The 26,253-nt window shown below is 42.1% G+C and overlaps 1 protein-coding gene across 1 annotated transcript in view; it reads right to left on the bottom strand.

Moving 5' to 3' along the window:
* Positions 1-26,253, bottom strand: part of PLXNA4 (plexin A4) — a 1,023,024-nt gene that overhangs the window by 76,729 nt on the left and 920,042 nt on the right. The window contains exons 27-29 of the mRNA XM_086918924.1: positions 24,662-24,761; positions 5,228-5,418; positions 1,934-2,103 (exon numbers count right to left, since the gene is read on the bottom strand). Coding sequence (XP_086775050.1) covers positions 1,934-2,103; positions 5,228-5,418; positions 24,662-24,761 — 461 coding nt within the window. The remainder of the gene's footprint in view (positions 1-1,933; positions 2,104-5,227; positions 5,419-24,661; positions 24,762-26,253) is intronic.

The raw sequence follows: 26,253 nt of genomic DNA, 5'->3' as shown, positions 1-26,253 counted from the left end.
AAGCACCTGTCTATTGAAGCGAATGCTCCGCAATCAGATGCACTAGGTACACTTGAGTCCTATGTAAATGAACTGGATTAGAACGTCATGACTGGTGCTTGTCACACCATCAATATATGCTCAACAATATCACTTTACCCATTGCTTACATCACACATCAGCCTACTCCAACAGCTTCCAATTTGACCTTCGAGCTTGCGCCATAAGAAGTGACTACAATACTTTTGTTACCTGAGCTATAATTGACAAGTTTAGTGTTATGTTCTTGCAAGCGGATTCAATGAACTTTCTTCAGATTATGGATTCTCCATGTTTTTTCAGAGAAGTTGCATTACACCCCCCCATTAATATGCAATGTGGCAGATTCAGAAACAGCGTGAAGGTGATCACCTCAAACTAATTGACCTTAGATTTTGATGTATTGATAACCTTAAGTGTTCAATAAAGATCTGGGTTGCAGTGTTGCTGTGAACCAAAGAAATGCTTAAGAAATTTATGGAATCTATATCTATGCGTGCATGATACACTTTTCTGATAATAAGTGAATGAGAACAGAATGTGGGACCCATAGTCGCTGAGGACGTTTACATGTGATTGCCAGATGACTAATCAAAGAGTGGTGGTGTAAGATAATTATATCTCATTAACAAGGGCTGCTGATGTTTGCAAGAAATGATGATGCAGGTGCAAAATCAGCCACTGACTGAAAAGGTATTTCATTTTGAAGAAAATCTCAGGTCACAGAACTCCCTCGGTTAAGTTGTGGTACAGGGACACAGTAGAGTGGGTGGAAGGGTAGCAGGCGGAATGATAAACTGCAGGAGGACCTTGAGGTCTGGGCATCGCTGCTGATGGCATTTCAGGATACGGAGGAAGATGTGTGACCCCACAGTTCACAGGCACAGGAGTCTCCTGATGGCACACACTGCATGGCAATGTAGAGTTGGGGAACTGAGTAGGATTGATGAGTAAGCTGTGGAAGGGAGGTCACATGAAGGGTAGCAGAAGGAATGATAAACTGCAGGAGGACCTTGAGGTCTGGGCATCGCTGCAGATGGCATTGCAGAATATGGAGAAAGATGGGTGACCCCACAGTTCACAGGCACGGGAATCTCCTTGATGGCACACACTGCACGGAGATGTAGAGTGAGGAACTAAGTGAGATGGATGCGTAAGCCGTGGAAGGGAGGCCACAACGTGAGGAGAAGAAGAGCAGACTGAATGGCCATTAAGAGATCTCTGGTATATCCACGATTACATCCAATGAATGCAGCCTGCGATACACTCATGGGGGGAGGGGATTTTGATTTAGCACGGAATACTGGGATTTCAAACAAGTGAATACTGAGCTGTTGTGATTGCAATTGCTTTATTATTGGTGGCTTACAAATGTAAGTATCAGTGAAAATGGTCAATGAAAATATATTGAAATAAAAACAAAAGCATAAAGAAAAACTCTAGGGAGCACAGGCCCATCTATTGATGGAGGAAATGAATGTTTAAGTCAGTGCCTGATTGTTAATATTAATTTTCAATAGGTGAGGAATGGAGTGGCTAAAATAAAAAAAAATGTTGGATTCAATGGAAATGTTTGTCCAATGGGTTCTTCCATCGTTACAAATAATTTAACTTTAGAAGGCATAACAAAGCTACTGAAGAGTAGTCTTTACTGTGGATTAGAAAGTCACTATATCCAGCCGCGGACGGCACAAGTAAGCGAGGTGAGGAGGGGCGGGGAGTGGCAGGTTTGAAAGTCGACAGACGACGGATTAGGTATTATTAATTTTCTAATTATACCTATCCCGTTGTCTGTTGACTGTCCCCCCTCTAATCCCTCCCGTTTCTCAGGTATTACTTTAGAATAACAGCTGCACCAGAAAAATCTTGTGATCTTGACCACTCCTAAGATATTTGATTGCTCTGAACTACTCACCAGTTGCTTTTCCACGTGTGTCGAACATGAGGGTCATGAATACTGTGCTTGTCCGCCTGCTCATCCAGGAAATCGAACATGTATTTAATGGCCAGTGGCAGTGCACTCCCACGGTGCGCCGTGCTGAATATTGTCTCAAAGAGGTCATCCACAAACTTCTGTAGAGTGCCCTGTAGGGGAAGAAACAAGGCACACACTGTTGAAGCTTATCAGAATCTGAGAGCTCAAATGGTCACAGTGCCAGTGAAGTTAGTAGCATCTCAATAAAAGTCTATAATTAAAAATCTTATACAGCTGTCAGTGTCACCTATTATATATTTTTCTTTTTTTGTGACTACAATGTGCATTCCGTGTCCTCTTATAAACTCATCAATTGGGCTGCAAAATAATGTTTATGATTTAAAAAAACAAAAAAAATTGTATTTTCATACAACTTTATGGACAAATCCACTAGAACGGTGGGATTAAATAACCAAATAGTGATCTGTTAAAACTGTATTTTCTGGTTGAAATTGTAGCCAGAAAGATTGGCTAACATTTTGGACCAAACAGTTGTTGATTCATTTTGAAAATCAGACATCTAACAATAAAGAACATAATATAATTACACAATACAAAATTTGGTAAAGTGATGAAAACTGATGTCCACATATTCTTTTACTAATTATTGAAATGACTTTATATTTTCCGAGAGAAAAAAGATTCCAAATGAGACATAATGCTTTGCACTTCATGCATATATCTTGCACAAGGAGCACAGACACAACTTGTTTTGTGAGACTATTATGAATTATCTGATATACACAAATCCTCCTCACAGACACTACTGTCATTTACACAAGGATGAATTCTCACAATTTATTCAATTTACAAACACAGCCTGAACATCTAGTTGGAACTACTTCTTATCTCTCACGGGGTTGTGTAGCGGCTTGTGTCCATTCAGAGATGTGACTGTTTAAAGTAGCAGATTATATCCTACTCTAATGAAAGCATAGAAGATGATGAGAAGAGCAAACAGAGAAAGTGAAGCAAGTTGCAGTAAAGAACTGAGCTGAGGTATGAATTATTTGAGCAGATGGATTATTGGTGTATGTATGAATTCTAAATTTTCCCATAAAGGGAGACAAAAACTCAAAGAGGAACTTTTGCCACTCAGAAGATGGAGTAATCAGGAAGTGGAGTCTATTCATAGAGGGTGGAGTGAGTCTCATAGTAGGAGCAGAGAGCTGACACAAGAAGGGTTCTCTTTTCCTAAAATTGAAGAACTGAATATTGAGGCTCTGAGTATTTGAGTATCGAGACACCAGAATGTCATGGAAAGAAATATTGAAGACAAAAATATCAAAAAGGTAAGTGCATTTAAAGGAATGCTAGATTTACTAGTCCTAACTCCACTTCCATGTACATTGACGATATACATATCAAGGTACAGATATGGGGAATTAGGATACAGAAACGCTATACTTATCTTTCGATATTTTGGATTCATTATTTTGTCTCGATATTTGCATACTTCAATTCTATAGCTTTAACATTCAGGGAGCATAGAATTCCTAGAGGTCGATAAGTGAACTAGATCTAGCTGAAATTATAGGTTTTCAGGAGAATACAACACGATCAGACACAGACATTAAAAAATTAAGACAACCAGGCCAAGATTTATTATTATCTAGAAGAGAAAAAAGTGAAATGTGATAAAAGTGTCGTCTTTGAAAAAAGGAGTAAGCAGAAACAGCAAGTATATAAAATTTGCAAATGTAGAAGTGAGCTGAGACAGAAATTTGTGACTTTTAGTCAAGGGAGAAGCAGGGTTAGGCAAGAGGTATATACTTTTAGTGACAAGCAAAAAGAACCTGAACGGGAAATATAATAATTTAAAAAAATAAAAAGGTGAGCTGAGAAAGGAAGGTTTTTTTTATGGGAGAGGGTGAAGTGACCTACAGATTAGTACCATAAGACCCTCAATGGAACAACTAGTTCTTTCTTCTAACAGAGAGATATTTTGTCTGGCCAGCCTGCAAGGACAGTCATACTTAAAGTATATCTGCATTGCTAAGGCATGCTTGAGACTCAATGTTATTTCCTTGTACCTTGTTACTTGTTATTACAAAGATGTTAAATGCAGACGTTGGTTCTTTTCTCGAGCCCGTCTGAACTCATCTCGCAGCCCTGTCAACAAAACTGTTTCAGTGTTCAAAACACACCAAAGTGGCACCAATTCCACATGACAGTGGCTGGAAGTCGCCAATTTGCACCGCCTACTTGGAGCACTTACAGGTTGGAAAGGTAAGCGGAGCAAGCAACTGAGCTGTCAAATATTTCATTTGTCACTGAGCAATGACCGAGAAGATAGAACCAGCCATTTGATAAAATAGCCCATTTATATGTCTGGCTGACACCCACGTTCAGGCACAGCCTGCCATCGAGAGGTCATCTCTCTTGTCAGTCAGCTTTAACCCTATTCATTTGGTTCATTTTCTGTGCTACACCTACATCTGCTCAGTGCTTAACCTTCCTATCTACTGCACTCTGTGTTGTGTTCCCTCAATTTTGCCTCCTACATTGTCTCCTCAAATCTCTTTCCTCTTGCATTATTCTTGCGATCGTGTTTTAGTAATAAAGTCATCCCTACCAAATACTCTGGCAACCTAATTGAATTGGGTTTACAGAATGGTTATCTGGGTGTGCTATTCTAGGTAGAGGTCAGATCTTGATCGAACAGCAAAATCTCAGAATCCCTTGAACACACCAAGACTGCATGTAGCAGAGCTTCCTTTGCATCTTCCTTTACTGCCAGAAGCACTAATCTGTGAGTTAGAGACTCCCCCTTGAAAAATGACGGGATCTGTAGGTCACGTAATCTAATCTCTGCTAATCCATTATTTCTTAACAGTATTGTACATTAGTTGTATATAAGTAAAAAAAATAATTGGTTTCCATGGGTTGAAGACATAATTAACTTGAAACCTAACTAAATCACACACTTGTAAAAAGCTGTGCTCCTTAGACCGTGGTAATATAACATATAACTTCATGGTTTTTTAATCTAACCAGGAAGTACCATGCTTGCATGTAGCCTAGTTCACTGTTTAATTAGTATGTGACTAGATGTTGCTGCTTCGCTATTGCCTTTTTCTTTCATTGCACACTAACACATAATCCAGAATGCCTTTAAGCAGGGAAAAAAGCATCATTTGGGAAAAGGAGTACAAAACATGGTTCTTTGAAAAAGGTGGGGCCTGAGGTAGAGAATGGTATATAATAGGCCTAGTTGGTGTATATTTAGGGTACCTTGGTAGCAAGTAGTCTTGTTAGGTATATTTCCGACACCATCTTACTACCCCGGTCACCCTCCTTCTGGTCCCCATGTTCGTGGTTCTTCACCAGGTGCCAGACTTTGACCCCACTCTCCAGGTCAGGTGTGATCATTGGGGTGCGGGACCGCAGGCTGTCTGGACTCCCCGTGTACCGGATCATATTCTCTGAAACATAAAGCAAGCATTGTCAGCTAAAGATGGATGTCCACAGTTCATACATATAGCAGGTTGGCTTACTCTTTGGACAAGCTTGTTGAGAACTATCTTCCCTCAGTTGATTTGGACGACACCCTGAAATTGACTGATGGGAAATCATCCCAAACAGCCAATATAATGTTCTTTTGGAACGTGGTGAACAGAGGCCTCTTTTCAGTCATAAGGTTACTTTTAATGAACGATGCAGTGTTTTTGGATACTAAAACTAAACTGGTTGAACCATTGAACCAATTCCAGATGTAAATGCTCTGTAAAGGTAAAGCACTGTGATATGGTTTTAATGTGATAAGGAACATACCTGACCCTATATATGCATTTCTGGTACTAGTCTATTGCTAGAGGGGGAACTGTGTTCCCCTCCAAATAGTACAATGCAAGTTAGTTGACAAGACAGGGATCATCAGCAAAGCAACATTCTTCAGTCCTTTTCTCCAAAAGGCTCCAAGGTACTCACTCCCAAAATGCACCATGGTTGCTCACCACTTTCCTACATCAGGAAGCCTAGAAGGCGTGTGCACCCAGAACATCAGCCTTGAAAAGCTACTGACCATCAGCACGGCAAGGCTCTCCTTGAAGCACACACAGAATGTGTAACAACTTAGTAGATGATACTAGACATCCGATTTAAAACTACTTACATTCTGATTTAAGTAAAACCATAATTCCTTCACTTTTGCAACGGTGAACACTTTGAGAAACTTTGGTTGCAGGTGAAAATTCGAACAGAAATGTGTGACAGATTATTCCTTTCAGAATTATTTTAGGCAAAAGTAGGTTTTGGAGGTTTTTCGCCAGTAAATTCAATTTTAGTGGGATTGTTGAATCTACTACAATTTGTCGAATCTGGAGAAGTTTAAAAATGTTCACAATGTTGGGCAAGGAACAACCTGGCATCCTTAAACTCACTAAAGTATGGCGAAAGAGGGTATAAGGCTATAAGCATGAAACATGTTTGTGAGTGTTTAGGTAATTAAAATAATGATTGTGTTGTAGTCGCTGACAGTGCTAGGTCGGATTAGCTTGCCAAGCATAGAAATGGGACATTTCAAATAAAATTAAAGCTGCACTAAAGGATTTTAGTTAATTACTAAAGGTAGGAAAAATTTATTTTCATCAGATGAAACCTTGCATAACAAAAAATACTATAATTAAGACAACTGAAAAATATTAAAAAGTGTGTTTTTAACTCTGTTCATAGTTGTTTTGCTGATTCCACTGACGTTTTGCATCGAAATCGCGAAACGGGACATGACTTATCATGAAAGTAGAACCAATTTTAAAAACTGTAAATATCCCTATATGAAATAATATTTAGTAAATGTAAAACATATGACAGTTTTAATCAAAAGGTGGCAGACATTTTTGGGTTTAGAAATGTTAAAATTTTAATTACTTAGCATTCAATATCACTTCCTATGAAAACAAAAACCTCAGCTTTAATCAGGTTGTAAGCATTCTTTAGAAAATGATAGACAATCATGAAGGGTTTTATGAATTTTTCTGCAAATAAGCAGAAGAAAACGAAGTGTAGCTCATAACATTTTACATCCCTATTCACAAAACTGGAGGATGTGAAGTTTGATAATTTTGAGAATAATTAACTATTGGATAGTTATTCTGTCTTGAATGCTTCAAATTTGTGTTTGCATGTGATATATTACGACTGCAACCTCTTCCCTATCAAACCGGCCATAAACTTTTAGCCCCAGAGGAACAATAGCATGGATTTTGTTACCATAAAGTGACTTTGAAATAAAAAAAACAACGCTGTCAATCCGCTTTACTTTGTATGTGCGCGCTCCCATTAATTCCGGAGTATGCAAGACCAATGCTACATTGATGATCGATCAAATAGAACTATAACTCAGAGCTTCCAGATATGACAACGCAAAATGCATAAATTGCCCTGATTTAGATTAAAAAAAGTTTTTTGCAGTAAATAAATCTATTTCCATGACACTGTACTACAGAAATCCAAGGGAACCTTTGTCTAGCAAATGATATGTGATGAAACAAATATTATTAAGGTCTCCATTACAAGCAGTGCGGATCGGAATCCAACTGTAGATTTCCTCTCCGCATTATAATTAGAGCTACAGTTTTGCCACATCAGGATTTCCCTTGAGCCAGAACACCAGACCCGAAAGGACCCCTTCCCCCTCCATCAACCAATCTTCTGTCAGGTAACATTCCACCCTCCTCCCCATCACTTTCGTCCCTGCACAGATGTTGTGTAGACATTTGCCACCGGCTTAGTGCAAGTGGCAAATTTCTGAATTAAACCCTTCAGCACTGCGAATGTGAACGGGAACATGCAATAATCCAACCACTAAGTCCAGGTCTCCACCGTTATTCCTCAGTTGGAGGGGTGTAACTTGTAACAGAAGGTGGGTTGTGTGGAGATTCCTGCCAAAAGCAGTAATTCCGACTGCCCGGAATCTGACCACAGAATTCCTCTAAACTAGTTATCAGAGCCCTAGTATTCAAACTCACAGCATAGTCCTATGAAACTGAGATTGTGTCTAGCAGCACCTTGAACAGGGTATTGAGACATAGCAGCATGTTAAGCTGTGATGAATTAACAGTCCTCCGTGTAATGTGACTCTTAAAAAGATTCAGGTTTGATTCTAGAATTTTTTACCCCACTCACAAAAAGTGTCATCTTAAAATCATTGCATCAATCCCTGCTATTTTATAGTACATGCCAGTGGGGGGGTGTTTTGTATCTAATGAAACCCACATACCCGTATTTGGATTTAAGATAGCATTTGTGCAACCAAAATTTGTATGAACGTTTGGTGATTTATAATAATGCTGCCACTGATTTCCTAAAGGAATGGCCCAAAAAGGTATGTTGGAAATTTGGGTACAGGTTGAGGGTGTTGAAACCCTGCTTGAGCAGCAACCACAATTTGTGTCAGGGTGAAACACAAGCAACCCCTAATTAACCTATGCTTAACCCTCGGGGAGCCTGGCACAAAGCAATCAGGCTTAACTTAGAGGCAATGTATAAAGTAAGTATTTATCCAACACTTCAAACAGTAATAAAGCAAAAACACAACACCAGAAAACTCCCACACCAATTTAAAAAATAGAGTTAAATGTAACACATTTTTTGAGACCAAAGTCAAATCCGTAGAAATGGAGATATGCAATTTTAAAGGTTGGAGTGAAAATAGTGTCTAAAAGCACAAAGCACCATCTGTGGTTATTTGGTCATGCCGTAGCGGGACAGAGGTCATAAGTTCAGGCCGAATAAAGTGTGGGTTGGATACAGGTACCAAGTTAGGCCTTCTGAAAAAAATACTATAAATTCTGGTTTGCTGAGCACTGCGAGACCTGGCAATGAGGATACGTCGCACAGCGGCAGTTCTCAGGACACTGAGGGGCTGCAAAGCAGAGTCTTGCTGTGGCCTCGAGGATGTCGTGAGACGAAGGGTCTGCAATACGAAGTGTGGCATTGAGGATGCGTCATGCAGTGGCAGTTGTGAAAGAAGCTTCAGGGGTGCAATGGGAAAACCTGCGTCACAGGTAAGCATGACGTCAATGAAGGCTTGCGTTGTGAAGCCTTGTGCTGAAGATGCGTCGTACACCAGAGGTTCCGAGGCATCGAGGATGCATTGTGCTGCAGCTGTTCCGAAGAGGAACTGTGATGAGATCCAATGTGCTGAATTGGTCCTGCCCACAGGACCACGGTTGAGCTGGCGGCGTTAATTTAGGCCCACTTCAAAGAGTCCAGGACTAGGGTGACACCACCTGGGTGACAAGACACACAACAGACAGTTCAGTTCAGGTTCTGGGTTCGAGGTGGTTGGAGCATTTTCTGTTCTCTGAGGTTCTGACCAGGGGGCCAGTAGACCTTTCACTCAGACAGCTGGGCAGCCGAGTAACAGTCTTTTTTATACAGTAGCACTGTAGACCTTCTGAGTCTTCCAAAGGTCTAGAGGTGTAATTACCCACTTAACCGCCGCGCGAATTTCTCTGCTGTGCGGCGGTTTTAATGAGAGGGCGTGGCCGCATCAGCGAACGGATGTGTGCAGCACTACGGAGGTAGTGCTCGCGATGGAAATTGGCCGCCAGGAGCACTTAAGGGATTAGGAGTTGGGTCTGAGGGACCAATATTTATACCTAGTGCCCACACTGAAGTAGGAGAAGGTTCTGGATGTTTCCACCCCCGGAGGTGATTAGAATTTCCTAACTCCCTGCCTTGGCCCAGCCTGTCTGGCCTGAGGCATGTTTAAAAGGGCTACTTAAGTGGGTGGAAAAATCTGTGCTGCAGGCCCACTAGTAGCATTTAATTTACAGGCCATGGTACATGTAGTATCATTGTAATAGGGAGTTACAAGTACATTAAATGTGCTGTAGGAAAGTGGAATAAAACGTGGTATGGCTGGGTGGCCTTATCAGGTAATATCACATTACCCCAAAGATGGTCCTTGGATTCACACTAATAAATCCTTAGCGCAGTCCTGGTAAAGTGGCAAAGAGCATGCAGGCTTTACTAGAGTATCAGGTGTTAAACATGTTAGACTAGCAACATGGAAGATAAGTAATTGACATGACTCAGGAGAAATCTGACACCGATATATAAAAATAGACAGTATTTTATATCTCCATTTAGACACCAAACCAAATGGGATATCATAGATATAACTGGAGGTATAGATCTTTGAAAAAATATGAAATAAGTGCAGTCAAATATGTGGACGAAATAACATTGGGGTCAATGGCAAAATGTACTAGTTACAATCAGTCAGTTGCTGGTCGAGTTACTTGGAACCCTTATAGGGGTATGGTCATGCGGGCCCCAGGACCAGGCCACAACAGTCAGATCAATTTTACCTAGTTAATGGAGTCTGGGTACAGAGTTGTTCTGGTTGTGCATGGTGCTGAAAGGGAGAAGTAGATGGTGCTATTTTTACCGCTTGCCCGGTGCAGCAAGAAACAAAATGCAAAACCACAACAGGTACACAGTTGCGGATGTCGGATGATGGTTGCATGATGTTCTCTGTAGCTGCAACGTTGAGTGTGGGAGTCGCTTACCGGACTGATGGCCAACAAACCTTGGCAGCGGTAAGCACAACAAAAAGCTTTGGGGACGTCACTAGGTCCCAGGGAGCAATGTAGCAGCCTGAGGTTACACAGTAGGCAAGACTACAACTCCCACAAAGCAGTGGACCACCTGGATTTGGGTGATCCATCATAAGGCCCGATGGCCAGCGATTCTTAAAATTCAATGAGGGATTTTACCTGCAGTTTGCAGGAGACAAGTCACTTTTCAAAGGGAGTCTGAGGTTACTTCTGGCTTCCACAAGGGTCCCGCTCTTCAGGAGTATCGAGTTTTAGGTGAGGGTCTTTCACTCAGCTCCAAGTCTGTTGCCTCAGGGACAAAGTATCCCTCTTTTGCTTTGTGCTGGTGGACAACGTCCTGTTGTCAGCAACACTGGACCCCTCTTGGTTCTTCCTTGAAGTAATTTGTTCTGATCTGAGGTTCTGGTTATGGAGGGCCCTTAATTATTAGATTATGGGAAGTTAAGGGTGTGGTAGCTAGAAGCCAATGGCCAGCTTGTGCACCCCCAAAGTGACCACATCCGGGGTGTAGGCTACCTGCTCTACCCAGAACCCACTATTTTCCCCCTCCTAAAGATGGCAGAATTTACTTTTAGGTGTACAGACCAGGCGGCCCATGCTAGAGATGTGGCCAGCCCACCTGGGGGTGTACACCTCCTGCATAGCTAATTTCTGATCTATCACGAATGCAAGTGCACCCGGGGCATGGGGAGGACTGTTACCTCCTCAGAGAGATAGCCCAGATGCATATCAGAGGCGGGGGAGCCTTTGAAGCTCACCGCTCTGATGTGCCAATTCACTAGCCAACTGGCGAGGATAGAAGTGTGACCTCGTTCCTGCCCAGCATTTGTCTCTGACTCCTGGGAGTGATCACACTGCCTGGCAGAAGGTCAGAATCTTGTCTTGGTTTCAGGTGGCGCTGGAAAGTGCAGGCTGGTCAACCGAAACACAGTAAAGCAGGGGTAACCTCTAAGGTGCCCTATAGGTACATGCCACGTCACCCAGGACACGAGAATCATGTCAGGGGTGAGAAGGCACATGTTGTATGCCAGACATGACTTATTTTAGTGGTAGCATAATCGACCTGCCCATCTAGAGGGTGCCTGATTGGAATCCCATGTTACCCTATGGACCGCTACACATAAAGTTGTTTCAAATGGGGAAGGACACTATGGGGACATATAGATATGCACTAACATGCCCAAATCTTAAATATAGTTCACCCTGCTTCCTGGGCTGAGGAGGCCTACCTTGGAGGTGTCTTACATACATTAATGGCCGTGTATGTGCCTGTACCACACATGGTGAGGGCACAGCCAAGTTAGAGCAGTTTCCACTGCTCCTGCAGGCTTTAATTGCAGGCCTGCTGTAAACAGGTTGCATGGGTCACCCAGGGTGGCACCAACTCATGCTCCAGCCATGGGGACCCCTTTACCACCAATTCCCTGAGTACGTACCCGTGTTACCAAATACTAGAGACTTATAGGGGGTAAAGCTTTTGACAATGTGGGATTACCAAGTCTAATATAATATTTTAGGAGAAGGCACAGGCACAGGGGTCTGGGCAGCAGACTCCTGCACACTATCAGAGTAATAACCATCAGCATTTGGAAAAAAAATAGGAGGGTGACAATACAAAATGGCACTTTCCTACATGTGCAAAATGGGTGTTAGCCAATTGTACCATGTTTTAAGAGAGGACACAAGCAATTTAGGTCTGGTTAGCAGTGCTAGAGTGTACAGAGTCCTAAAAGCCAACAAAAATGAGTACCGAAAACAGGAGGGTGAAGGCAAAACATTTGAGAATGGCACTGCAGAAAGGGCCAAGTCCAACAGTTCCTGGTTGTGCCCCTAATAGAAACAGAATTACATCTAATTTGGTCTGAAAAATGTCTCAGATGTGAGAGTCTAAAATGTATCCTGTTTATTTAACCAAATATGTCTAATGTTTCTCAATGTCTAGTATGGATTCCAAAAGGTCTAAAATCTAGCCACCAAAATGTCACTATTGAAGCTGATGACTTTCCCTAATCTGACATCCGAAGTGTCTTTCATGGTGGCATCTACAGTCTACCTCTCAGGACATTACATTTGTTCCAATCTTATCACGGAAGAGTGCACCTGTTCCTGTAAGCCATGGAGCCTCACGTTCAGGCTGAAGAGTATGGCTTCAGAGGCTTTCTGTAGCCACACTGTGGGTCTCTGCTGTGGCTAGAAGATGGCACTCTGCGTCCACTCCCAGACCCTCCATTGTGGACATCAATTACAACATTTTTAACTGAGCCGCAGTAAGGGTCTGTTGAAGCACATGCAGCAGTAAAATAAGTGAAACACAGGTGCCTTAAAGTAGATCATTCGATTTAAATGCTGTAAAAGTAGAAACTACTAGAAATTATTAATTTAACCTTTTAGGAATTATGAATGAGTGCTTACTTTCATCGTACAACTTCAAAATGCTAAAATAAGAATAGGAAACCACAAACGTCCATAAATTGCATTGTATGAAGCATTTCTGTTCGTGAGATGGATGATTCTGAGTGTTGTTAAGTTGGCTGATAGCCCTTTCTTGATACCTTTGAACTTTTCCCTGACACCGTGCCTTCAATAGTGACTAATACCATTCTGATTTGCTCCTTACTGGCAAGAAATTGAATTCCCAGTGGCACTTAGAATTTCCTCCTCAACATAGCACCTTTATTGTGTTTCTCATGTGAATCTGAGGCTAGACACCAGTGGTGAATTTCTGTGCCATTTTTCACATGTCAATACTCACATCGAGCATTTCTCTATTAACAAGAACAATATGCCAGTTAAAGTATATCCCTATATTTTTTTTGTAATATTAGAAGAAAAAAATAGAAAATTGGAATGTTGGAAACTCCATTGAAGACAATGAAGTAGCCCATGATTAATAATGTATCGTTTAAGCCTTCAGCTCCAAATTTCAATGTGTGTCTTTCTGTTTCTCCCTTTTTAATTTTAGAACATTCTACCCACAGTGGGCTCATTAAGCTATACCATTGTTAAAGAACTTCTCCATTGTTATAGATCCTAAACTGTGGCCTAGGCCTATAACTCAGGTTCAGGAACGCTAACAACTGGTAGAAACATCAGCTGCAGCCTGTACGGCTATAATGATAGCAAAATAAAATCTGTCAATCTGACCAAAAGCACTGACAAATTTGAGACTTGCTCTTTAGAAAATCTAAGATACATCCACAGTTTGATGTCTGTCCTAACAAATTTATATTAAAGCTAAGTATATGTATTTTTTTAAATAAGACAGAAATCAGAAAGTGGACAATTGGACAGTGTATTGCAGGCTTGTAACATTCTATAATACCAAGGGCTGTATTATGTATTGCCATTGTTTGCGCCCAGCGCACCTTTGAAAAGCTGCGCCGGGCGCAAACAATGCCAATTCGCCTCATTATGAAGAATGCACTGCCCTAAGGGCACCGCAAACTTGCACTGCCCTAAGGGCACCGCAAACTTGCGCTGCCCTTGGGGCAGAGCAGTCATGTGAAAACATGGAGCAGCTGCTCCATGTTTTCACAGTGAGCTGCTCCATGTTTTCACAGTGCAGGCAGCACCCACCTGCACTCTTAAAGGGGATTAGAGAACCCCTTGCAGGCGGGTGCAGTCAGTGACTGTACCCACTAGCAAGGGGATGTTTGGGGGATCCTGTTGGAAGGCACACTGACAGTGCACCACCTTTTAAATGGCGCACTGTCAGGACGCCTTCTGAGGGTTTCTTTGACTCTGGCCTCGCGTCTGTAATATGGCGTGGGCACTGAGTAAAAGGAATTCCCTCATTTGCATAGGGCATGCCACTATGCAAATGAGGGAACACCCTCTATTGAAAGCACTGGCACTTTAAGTGCACCAGCACTATCGGTATTATAGAAGGGGACGCACAAGCGTCTGCACCCCTTCTATAATATCAAAGTGCCCCGGGGGCTTGCAAAGTGGGTGCCAACGCCTGTTGTGGCCCTGGGGCACCTTATGTAATACAGCCCCTTGTGTCCCAACTACTGCAATTAACAATGAATCCTCTTTTGAACTGGGAGTGAGTGTGTAGACTGAACATCACCCACGTGCTGTCAGACATTCCAGATCATGACACATTGAAGAACTGGCGCTCCAGAGCAGCCTTTCCAGGTGCCTATTGTTTTTCCCGTTCTGTCTTAAATCTGTGACCCCAAAAATGACTAGAATTTTGGGAGAAGATACCTCAATATGGTACGTAAACTAGGGGGTTCGTAGAGTGGGGGGGGAGTAGAATGAACTTCCAACCAGAAGCTAATCTCAGCCATGCAGAAAACCCCAGAGGTCCTCCAGTCAACGCACCTTGGAGTGTTAATGAACAGCGCTTCCCAATCCACGGCGCACGCACGCGGCGAGCAGAATGCGCTTATTGACTGAACTTCAGGAACAGTCATGTTTCATTATCTGAATCTCTAACAGCTCATTGTCTTTAATATATTCATAGGCTCACAATCTGCTTATTGCTTTTCAAATGTTAAAGGGCTCTCCTGAGAAATTTGGAAGATGCCAATCTCCGAGAATGGAGGTTTCCTGGCAGAGCCAAAATTTATAGAAAATCGGATTGCGAATGTGCCTTCAGAATTGAAACACGTTAGGTGCCTCAAGGTTGTGTAAAAAAAAGAAAGGAAAGAAAGACTGTGAATTATCATGCAAACAGTATGCTGTGGCATCGTGTTTATCTATTAGTAGAGGGGAGTCAGACACAGGAACAGGATGAGGGCTTAATTAACCCCAAAGAGTGTTACCTGCCTCAAGACACCTGCGTAGGACTTAGCGCCTCTAATTGTTCCAGAGGGGATGTATTCTTCAGGTAGGCATTAGGCAATGCAATTAGACGAACAGCATGCCTGACTAAAGGCCTGCAATTCACGTGTGATGTTAACTCCATGTGCAAATGAGGTACAGGGTAGAACTTAAGAAAAATTGACCCGTGAAAAAGGTTGCGAAGGGAGTACCTTCCAGTAGCCAATTCACCCTTTGAAGTCTCTGCTGGGTCAGCCAACCACTCCAGAACACAGGTTAATAGTGCTGGCAGAGATGTTTTTGTGGAATGAGAACCCTCTTCAATGACAGCTGAGCTGAGATCACATATTCGCCTTGTGCCAGACATGTAATAAATCATTTGATAATGAGTCATTTGATCGTGGCTCTGGGACAGGTTCGAGAGACCTGAAAGATAAAGGTACTTGTGACAACCTAGATCCTCTCTGTCAATGATGGGAGAAGACATGCCCAGGAGGATGTGAGGCGCCAATGAAAGGACGTGGGGAACGGAGGCTGCCACAAGTCAGTTGTTGGCTTGCTTCACTCACCAAATAAAATGATCAGAAGTGAAGCCTTTGGAGTAGCGGAGTAGTGAGTCTCACAAGAGTGCTTCTTAGCATCTTCACCTTCACTTACTTCCTTGTTAAGTGGTGTGATAAATTTGCATAGTATCGCAACTGTCCATAGTGCTGCTCTGGTATAGGTTAATATTAGTTCTCTGTTTCCCATGAGACCTGCTCCTCTGAACCTATCCAAGGAATGGCAATGGAAGACGCCCAAGAACTGTGCACTAGCCCCATACCATAAAAGTAATATCAGCGACATCTCTTGAAGATTCAGGGCTAGAGGCTTGAAACGACCTTAGTCTTTTGTTATTTCTTTACATGCAAGAACCTTGAGTGGACATTCATTTTTTTTACTGTATGTCCAATAATTTGATTACACTATACCTGGCTAAACCTTTACACCACCCACCATGTGCCAGGCAGTAACTGCTTGGCCAGGCCACCCAGCAGAGTCAAGGAGGCTTTGAAGTTTGCACCTCAGACTAAATTACCAGCATTCTAGTCTGTAAGGTCCATGTGACATCTCACCCTTACAATTAAACGATGTACATTACATCTTCAAGGTTGTAGCCTCTCATTAGCATAATGTAGCCCTTTGATGGAGCTTTGGCTAATTGCAGACAATACTTAAATCAGTGCTTAATTTGAGCTGGTGGTTTCCGGTGCACGGCATGTTACTCAATTGTCAACGCTAGCACTTATACAATCAGTCACATGGTGGCGCTCTGTCTAATTTAGAGATGAGCACAGCAGTTGTTCGTTAATACAATATACACTAAAAATGACTAATATCTGCTCCCCAGTCCAGCTTTGGGGGCTGGAACATTCTGAATTGTCACACTAGAAGTGGGTGATGGTTAAGAGTTGTGTTGGTACTGTCATTGGCAGTGCTGGCAGGGGCGATGGGCGGTGCAAGCTGCAGTGGCCTCCTGATGAGGACCTTGGCACTTTTTTGTTTTTTTACAAATTAAGCACCTGGTAGAGTAGCTGGAGATTTCACTCGATTTTCTAATGGGGATAAAAATGGACTGAGGTTCAAGTGAGTAAATAATTAAATAGGTTTGGTGTTTTCAAAGGGATTCTGAAGGTTTTAGCTGAGATACAGAGATAGAGCCCTTTAGCACATTTGCAATCTTATTCCCCCTTGCTCTTACTAGGAACGTGAAAACACAGGCCCGCAGAAAGCTTCCTAAAGTAGGTCACAGCGCAGTAACCACTGGCTATTTGCTTTTTGGCCTGATGTCCCAATCTGAATCAATCACCCGAACGCAGGCTGACTGCATCTCATTCTGTTCTGCAAATCATAGTAATATGCGAGCCAATTTCAAGTCCGATTATAAACTGCAATGATGTAATGGATGAAAATTGAGCAAATATTCCTAGGCAGGCAGTAGAGTGCAGAGGAGAGGCGGGGCAAGGCAAAAGGAGAGTGTGATGAACAGTGAACAGGGACATAAAGGAATTAGTCATAAAGAAAGAAAGCTATAGAAATGTGCAGAAAAAGCATTAAAAAATAAGAAAGAAAAGACCGTTGGGGAAGAAAGAGAACGAGATGAAATAAAAAGAGAATAAAAGGATCAAATAGAGAAATTGAGTGAGAAACGATTCATATAAAGAGTGCTGAAGTTGGAGGAATGGAAACACAGAGGAAGGGAGATAAATACCGAGGCAAAGAAAAATGCTAAAGACTCGACTTTCAGGTCACAGCATGACCGAAGCTAAAGGAGTGGAGGGGCTGACCTAGAAGCTGGAGCTAGATGTCAAAGTCTAGCTGGGACCACACTCATCTCCGTGGGAATCGATAGAACTAAATCTATGCGGAGCAGGTAAATCTCGCGTGAATCACAGAGTGATGATCTGCTTACCACAGCTTTACACGCCTAGGAATTTGACAAAGACAAAAGAGGCCCTTCTGATATAATGCCAAGGGGCTCCCAGCCGCTAGTAAACTCTCTGTCCTAACGCAAAGTCTTTAAATGCGATCAAGTTGTCTTCTGAAGAAGGAAGCAGGCATTGGGTGGCCACCAGGGCCCAACACACTCAGGCACAGAGCAATGTCTTCTGAGAGAGCATTACGTTTTCTCAGTTTGAAGATGATGATCATGATGGAAAGGTCAACATTCAATACATTTTATTAATTCACTTAATTATCCAAGTTTTGATCTACTCTCTAATGCACCTTGACTTTAAGATAAGTACCAGCTGCATGTATTTGCAGGAATAAACAGCATGCACCTTCCTCAGGAATTCCTGGTATTATAAATATACCTCTCTGTGGGGTTTAAAATCTTCAGGTGTTACAAATGTATTGAATTTTACAAATGATGCAATGGCAGTTCCAGCTAACAAGTGGTCTGGCCTCTCCCTTTAACATCCTAATCAATCATCGTGGAGGGGACAATAGGATCGATCTGCAAGTGTATTTTTTAGGTCTCGCTAGAGCCAGCGCATGCGCTAGTCTGGCGAGACATTTAGTGAGTGACTTTTAAAAGTGCCACCAGAGGCTTTTGCCGGCCACCAGCTTGCGGCAGAGTGCGCGAGGGAGCGCACGCCCAGCCGCCAGCTTTCAGGGCCTGATCGCGATCAGTTTCACTTTCGCACACACACAACTCCCGCTTCTTCCCCTCTCCCACCACAGATCGCCTCTCGCGGCCCCTCGCGCGCGCGGCCAATGCTTTTTTGTAAATGTTTGCGTTGTTTATTTTGTTATTGTGTTACATTACATTTCTAATTTGATATTTTGCGTTGTGTATTTTATTACTGTCTCATGTCACGTACCTAAGCATTGATTGCATGTCAGGATTATAATAAAGAATGCAGTCTCTTGGTACAGGTGTGGTGTGATAGAAGTCAGACAGTAAAAACTCGCTTTCATGCAACAAGGTACGCAGGAATCATCTGAATCAACTATGCGAGGTGTTATCACCACCATGTGGATGTTGGATGAAATGAGCTTACAAGTGCAACAGTTATTGAGTCTGAATGTATACGAAACCTGGCTGCACGGGATCCCGTTTATTGACTGCATGCCCCACACCTCATTTCGATGAGAGATGACTAATTGGGTGATATCTTATCCCGTCACTGCTAGCCTATCCACCCACTCTGTGCCAGAAGCATTGACAGCATTCTACTATTAGGCTCTTTGAATGTTTATCTTCTTTACCCTGTTTTCCTATCCTTTGATGCATGTTTTTTGTCCGGTATATGTCCTGTTTTAATAAAGCAAATATAATTGGAAATATGTAGATGTTATTTACATTTATTACTACAATTGTGCAATACACTAATACTTTGTTGTGATTATAAGACAATCCAGCCTAAATCGTGGAATTCTTACAGAACACGTTTACCTGAGTCTGGCAAAAGCAAGTGTGTAGGTTTTCATATATGTTTTTGTCTTAATTGTCACCTTTGTATTCTGAGCATACATCGGTAAATTCTGAGATCATTCCTGGTTCACTATTGCAAGGTATAACTAAACCCAGCTCAGTAATTTTATTATTATTTTCACTATCTAGCTTCCAATAGCTTTTGCTTCAGGATTTTCTTTACCTTTCTTGATTCACCATGTATGGTCATTGGAGAGGGCCAATTACTTAGCTAAGATATATCCTCATAACTGTGGCAAGTATGTTATCATGTACCGTTGCCGATAACTCTTTGTCTCTTTTCAGTAGTGAAAATGATCTACTGGATCATCAGTTTGTGTGACCATTACCACGCACTGTGATCAATAGCACGCATTGGGTTGGTGGGGGCAGCATGCATCATATAAAGAAATCTTTTGCTTAGTAAGTGTTGAAAGCTAGGACTTTCCTTCTTTTCTTTAAGAAGGATAGAATGTTGCTAATGATGCAACTTCAAGTGAAACTAAGGAAAGTTCAGTCAGTGCTTAGACAAACTTTTGTTCCTACATCTTGTCTCCAACGTTTTATATCTAGTAGTCCACCCATCTCTGAAAATCTGCTTTTGAAGGGTAAGTGTATTTTAGATGCACATGCTGGACCTCATCCTTTCATCAAGTGAATACGCTTAAAGAAGCATTTTTGAATGAAGTTGTATGGGCATCAACTATTGGCGTAGTCCTTATGACTCAGCATGATGTCACCCCAAAATGCACAATGTCCCACAATGTAGATAGTAGGCGTTTTCCTACCATGGAGTTTGGTATCACGTGCGCTTACCGGACCAAAGAAAAAAGAATGCAGATCATTGGAAACTAGAGTGACTTCCACAATTGGGGCTTCTGAGCGTTAAAAATCTGCGCTTCTAACTCAGAGAAGAAAATATTGCCATTTATGTTTTGCCTATGTTGTCCTCATTTATACCACTGTGTAGATCAAAACAAGATGTGTAATTAGCTTACTCACACAAGATTACAATGACAGCTCTGTTAATTTTGCATGAAGTTCCTGTACAAGGCAATACAACTACAGAAGGAACGAGCATTGGCATAGCCAATAGGTCTCGCCTTTGGGGCCTTATACGTGTTTAGTTATCCAGCACAATATCCTTGGTGCAACATCATCAACTGTTGCATGGCTAAACACTTATAAGGTCCCAAAGGCGAGACCTATTGGCTATACCAATGCTTGTTTGTCTTGGGAATATACAAATGTGTAAACAATCCCAAGTCAGCCATGGTGATTTAGGACACAACTATAGCAATAAGGTCTGGCAAGTATGAATCCTACTGATAACAATCTGTGATTGAACACCACGATGTCTTAGTGCAGGACTTCTGTTCAGCTGCATCACCCACAAGGGTTCAGAGTTTCAGCCTAGACCCTCGGACTATATTTTATTTGGAAAGCGGTCAGAAAATGCCAGTTGCAGTTATTTTTTTTCACTGATATTTTTTTAAAGAATTAGAACAATTCCTCCAATACCACAGAATATGAAAATCAATTTTCAGCTTAACGACCACATCCCCAATTACAGCAGAAATGAAGTCTGGGGCACACAAGTGCTTCAGTGCATTCAGCCCTTTATGATGCTTGAATTTAATGCACTCTCAAGCAGAATACACTTGTCTAGAGGAGATATTTGGCTCCTGGCTAAAATGAATGCAGATCATTTTATCACTGCAAATTTTAACCATGTTTAATGATCTACTTGATATGGTTATTAACACCCAGCAGCGAACTGACATCTCTTGCAACATCTTAAAGAGTATTGCTAATGGTTTACAGAGACTCCTTGTAACTACCCTTAAGTGCTGTATTTATACAAACAGCAGCAGGTCTTCACCAGAGTGAAAGATGATCCTAGACCCAGCACTATGCTTTCCACAATCAGAATGAAGGAGGAAATAAAACCTCCATGAAGGTCACAGTGGGTTTCATTAATTGATTCTATGCATATTAATATCAATAAAGCGGAGTGGCTCATTTACATTATCATAAGCAGCCGCCTTGGGGAAACGCGACTGCGATAGTCTTAATTTATCTTTGCCTGGAGGAGATGGAACTGAGGAGGCAAAATCTTAGCTCAAGAAGTTTCACCAGATTTATCTAGTGGGTTGAAACAGAAGTGAGATGTTTGGTATTCTGCCTGCCCAAATTCAACATTAGCTTAATGGTGACCCTAAACCTCTGCCTGTGCAATGGTCATGTCATTTTCGGATTTCATTATTGGTTCCAATGTTTCTTAAATCAGCAATGATGATCTTTACTTTTCATAGAAAGCGGCTGGGTTTGCAGCACGGTCTGCATGCACGCACAACAATCACTTTAACCAAGGGCATAGTTAAATCATGCGGTTCATACAGGCAAAGAGACACTGTGAGGTTATACCTCATTGAATGGCTGGGTTCTGAGGTCATTATATGCAATGACCATCAAGTAGTACAAAATGTGTCCGTAAAATGTTTTGATCGCGGCCATCGGTTTCAAGATATGGGCCCTGTGGGTTTTTGCTACTCCAGTGGACACATTTTGTGGTCAGTTATATATCATCACCTTCTGGTGACAATTTAGACTATTCCATGTCCGCAAAGCTATAAGAATAACTTGGGTGGCCAGTGATAGTCTGTTTTAATGTATATTGAAATAATAAACAGCTGTCGATGTGCTCATCTCTAAATTAGACAGAAACGTTACCATGTGGTAATCTGTCATAAGTGCTGGGGTTGAAATTTAAGTGCCAGTGCTGAGCAACTGAAGCCACAGTCTCAAATTAAGCACTCAGTAAATGGAAATACCCACCATGGATAATCCCCTGTGAAGTGCTGAATTATTGAGCCAATGACATTCAATCACCCCAATGACAAAAAAAACTCAACACACTGATGTGCCATTTCACATAGTAAAGAGGCTTTTTAGTTTGTGAGGCAGAGTAGAGATGTCGTTAAAATTCATGTTTTTGCTGTTGAGTGAAATAGTTTGAATAGCCTTAGCCACAAAGATACTTGCCCCACATCTTCTCTTTTAGGATGCACTGGAGCCTACCCTGATGGAGAGCCTAAAACTTCCAATAACCTATTTGTACACATCTACCCTGCAGATACTAACACTACACTGAGTAGCAAAGATTGCTACCCTGAAAAAGCTATTCAAAAACACCATGCACTTCAACATCATATGGCTGAGTAGTGCTACTAGAGGTGGGAGCTGCAAAAAAAATGAGTTTTATCTGACAGAGAAATATCACAAGTTTAGTTCATAGAAATGTACCAAAAGAAATTATTAGGATAATGACAAATGGGAAAATTAATAAAGTGGAGAAAATATCTATTTGAAATATATTTCAAACTGCTCCATTGCTTCCAAGAAAGAACAAAGAGACCTAATTTGGATTTTGTCGTCTGCTCCAGCACCGTGCAATTGTGTTTGCCATCCACAGCAAGAACTGCACCGAGAGGAATCCGTGCCCACGAAGAAGGTGTTTTATTTTAGACATGCCTCAAACTGGAGGATAACATTGGACCCGACACACACAATCTGCTAGATTGAAACATGTAGCATGTGGTCCTGCCTGCCAGCCTGCTGCAGGCCTGGATGGTGCAATGTAATAGTTGCTGTCTCACCTCATTTGGATTTTGAGTGGGATCTGTGTTCTTGCGCCTGATTAGCTTTTAGTTGGTGATGGTTTGCTGACAGGATGCCTGCATTTTTATGTACAAAACTCTGCAATGCGCAGGAGAGAGCCTTCACATAAAGCAGCAAAGAAAGGAGCGGCCCTGACGCCAAGCCCCTAGCAAGGGTGTCCCTATTTCAGGGCATGAATATGTCGGAGACAGATGCCGTATTTACAGCAGCAGATGTTCATAGGAGCTTGTTATTTATAGGTCCGTACAGAGTTTAAAAGCCTCGTTTAGGGATTGACAGATGTGAGACAGCCACCAAAAATGTGACAACAAAGTCTCATATGTCTCCACTATTGAAGCAATTGATCCAGCAGCTCATCGCTAACAGGACCGCAGTCTTTGGGCCTTCAGAGGATCTTTTTTCCTGTTCGCATTAACTATGTAAATCAGATTGATTGCGATGAGGAAAAATGAAAGAATTATCCTAATGCGCAGGAAGAAAACGCCCTAAGCATCAGGGACATTTTGATTTTGTTTCAGACACAAAACCCCCACTTTTTTGCGAGGCAGGTAACATTACATGCCAACCTGCAGAGTGGGCCTGCTATAGTATTTGGTAGATAGATTACACTATCACAAATATGCGACATTACCAGTGGTAGCTGCTACCTAACGGGGGTGGTAGGGTGGGGCAGGGGGGTTTGGTGGAGGGGGTTGGAGTAGGAATGAAAATGAAAGAATAAAGCCTGCATTACCTGCATACAGCCAGCTGCTGCTCTCCTCCGTCCTCTTCTCTTCTGGCTCCTAGCAGTAGGAAGCACCCAGACTCCCAGACTCCCCTAGCCAATCCCGACACTGCTGTCACCAGCATGACAGCAGTGCGCTTTATTGGTCCTACTGCACTAGTTTGGCGCTCAGACAGCAACTGGGAGCCTGTGCATGTTCTCCACCCAAGCTGTACAATACAGCCAGGTGGAAAACATGCTAAGTGCGCATGAATGTTTGGCCATCACAAGACAGACAGCCAAACAGTCATGCGCACTTAGAGAGTACCCACCACTTCTCCTCCCTGATCTGGCCAGCCTCGCATGAAACAACCCAACTAAGCCACTGCAGTAGGGAAAAATAAAATGATAATAAGATTGAGCTATTATCATTTCATTTTTCCTTTTTTAACTGCTGGAAGAGCAGTGGGGCAAAGCTCCTCCACCTTAGCGGAGAAGCCACAGCTGGATATAACCTATCCGCGTTATTACAAGTGTATTTTTTCCTGATGCACTTGTAATAAGTCAGACGGGGTATCTGTATCCTGTGAAATGTAGTACCCATCCACCAAACTCTAAATCAGGCCCAAAGTCTTTTCATTCCCTGAGCGCGGAGGTGGTAGGTAAGAAAGTGATAAACAGACCACTTCAATGGCAACCGTTTCATTATACACTAAAAGTTGACTGACAGAGTCATTATCCAAATTTAAAGCTATGACATACAGGCTGGTTGAACATATCCGCAACAAGTACATAAACACTCTGAGTTAATTACAAGCCCGAAGCACCCGTTCACACCCCATAAATGTGCCAATACCCTGTTCTCCTCTCCATAGATTACATTAAGGCCATGAATGAATAGAACGTATCTAACTACAATCTCCTTCAATCCTTGGCATCTCAGCCCTGTTCTTGGAAGAGGCAATACATTTGTCAGTATGAATACTCACCATATTTGCTAGCCGAGGTCCTGGAGACGGTGGAGTTGTTGACAGCATTGTAGGCTGTGACTTGTTTGGAAACCAATGCAACAACAGAGCCATCTGGTACCTGCGGAGACATTGGCAGAATAAGAACTCAAAGGTTATTCAAAGAAATATTAAAAAGCACAGAAAGGAAACCAAACTCTGAAATCCTACTGACTTATAAAATACCTATAATTAACACATTTTGTAAAACAGAACCGCAACAGTAGTCCATGTATCCGGCACTGGAGTATGCACATAATGCTACTTGCATTAGTTGCTTTGCAGTGCTCTTCTCCAGGCCCCTCTAGATGTACATACACTATGAGGCTTCAGACAGTGCGGAATATGGACGTGCATCAGATATCTGATCAGTTAGATTATTATTATTATTATTATTATTATTATTACTAACCCCATGCACCACAGAGACAAAGCATGGACCTCTTCATCATCCTCTATAGGGCTTGTTGAGAGGAAGGCCATTTGGTATTCTAAGTAAAAATGTGTAAACTACACCCCTTATATCATCTATTAATTCAAACAAGATGCGGCACCTAGATTCCACAAGACTACAGTCACTGCAAAAGGAACAGATCCAAAGTTCCTTATGGGTACATTGAGCAGCTATGAATCTGGGGGAGCTCATGTTTTTCGCTCTAATTAAAAACAAATGTTGAATAAACACCGACCTTTAAGAAAGGCCAGTGCAATGTTTTTAATAGCATTTCCCTGCCCTGTGAGTGCTTGATATCTGTTTTGTACCTCAGCACATGGTATGTCAGTACTTGCAAAGAAAAGTCCTGAATTCTGTACTTTGCTTTGTATGCAAGGCTTGTATTAAAACATTCTTCTGTCTTAGCCAACAGCCCTCATATTGCTGTGATTGATTCTCACTAACACTCGCAGAATCGCCACTCAAGGCCTCATCACCAGCAAGCTGGACTACAGCAATGCACTCTACACCTGAATCAACGCTCAACCGACCAGAAGACTCCATACAAATCTCTGCAGCCAGGCTTACCCTCACCCTCCCAACCCGCACACACATCACTCCACACCACAAAATGATCCCACTGGCTCCAAAGTCCACAAACTACCATACTTCAAGCCCCTCATGCACAAATACAAAGCCTTACACAACATTAGTCCAACATACCTCAACAACCGCATAAACCTCCACAAACCTACCAGACACTTCTGCTCAGCTGAACTCCTACTCGCATATGTAGAACCAGATCTGGTGGTCATGCCTTTTACTTCGCTCCTAAAGCCTGGAACAACCTACCCTGCACATCAGAGCGTTCTCCTCAGTTATGCGCGCTATACCAATACACATATTATAAGAGAACATTGCAGATCGGTAATAGGGTTTACTATTGTCTTCTTGGAACACAATTGCATTAAAACCACTTTCTCAGATGGTGAAACCATTCCACGTCAAAGATCCAATTCACCTGCCAGTGAATTTTATCAGCAGCTTCAAGAAAAAATATCTTTAAAAACCAGTAAGCAGATAGGCCTCAATCGATAACTAGGTTTAAGTATTTTCGGATGTGACAGAGAGACAGGACTAG

Source organism: Lissotriton vulgaris, chromosome 1_1 (genome assembly GCF_964263255.1).
Source record: "Lissotriton vulgaris chromosome 1_1, aLisVul1.2, whole genome shotgun sequence".
In the NCBI taxonomy this organism is placed as follows: domain Eukaryota; kingdom Metazoa; phylum Chordata; class Amphibia; order Caudata; family Salamandridae; genus Lissotriton; species Lissotriton vulgaris.
The sequence above is the reverse complement of the archived record's forward strand: the minus strand, read 5'-3'. Positions and strand labels throughout refer to the sequence as shown.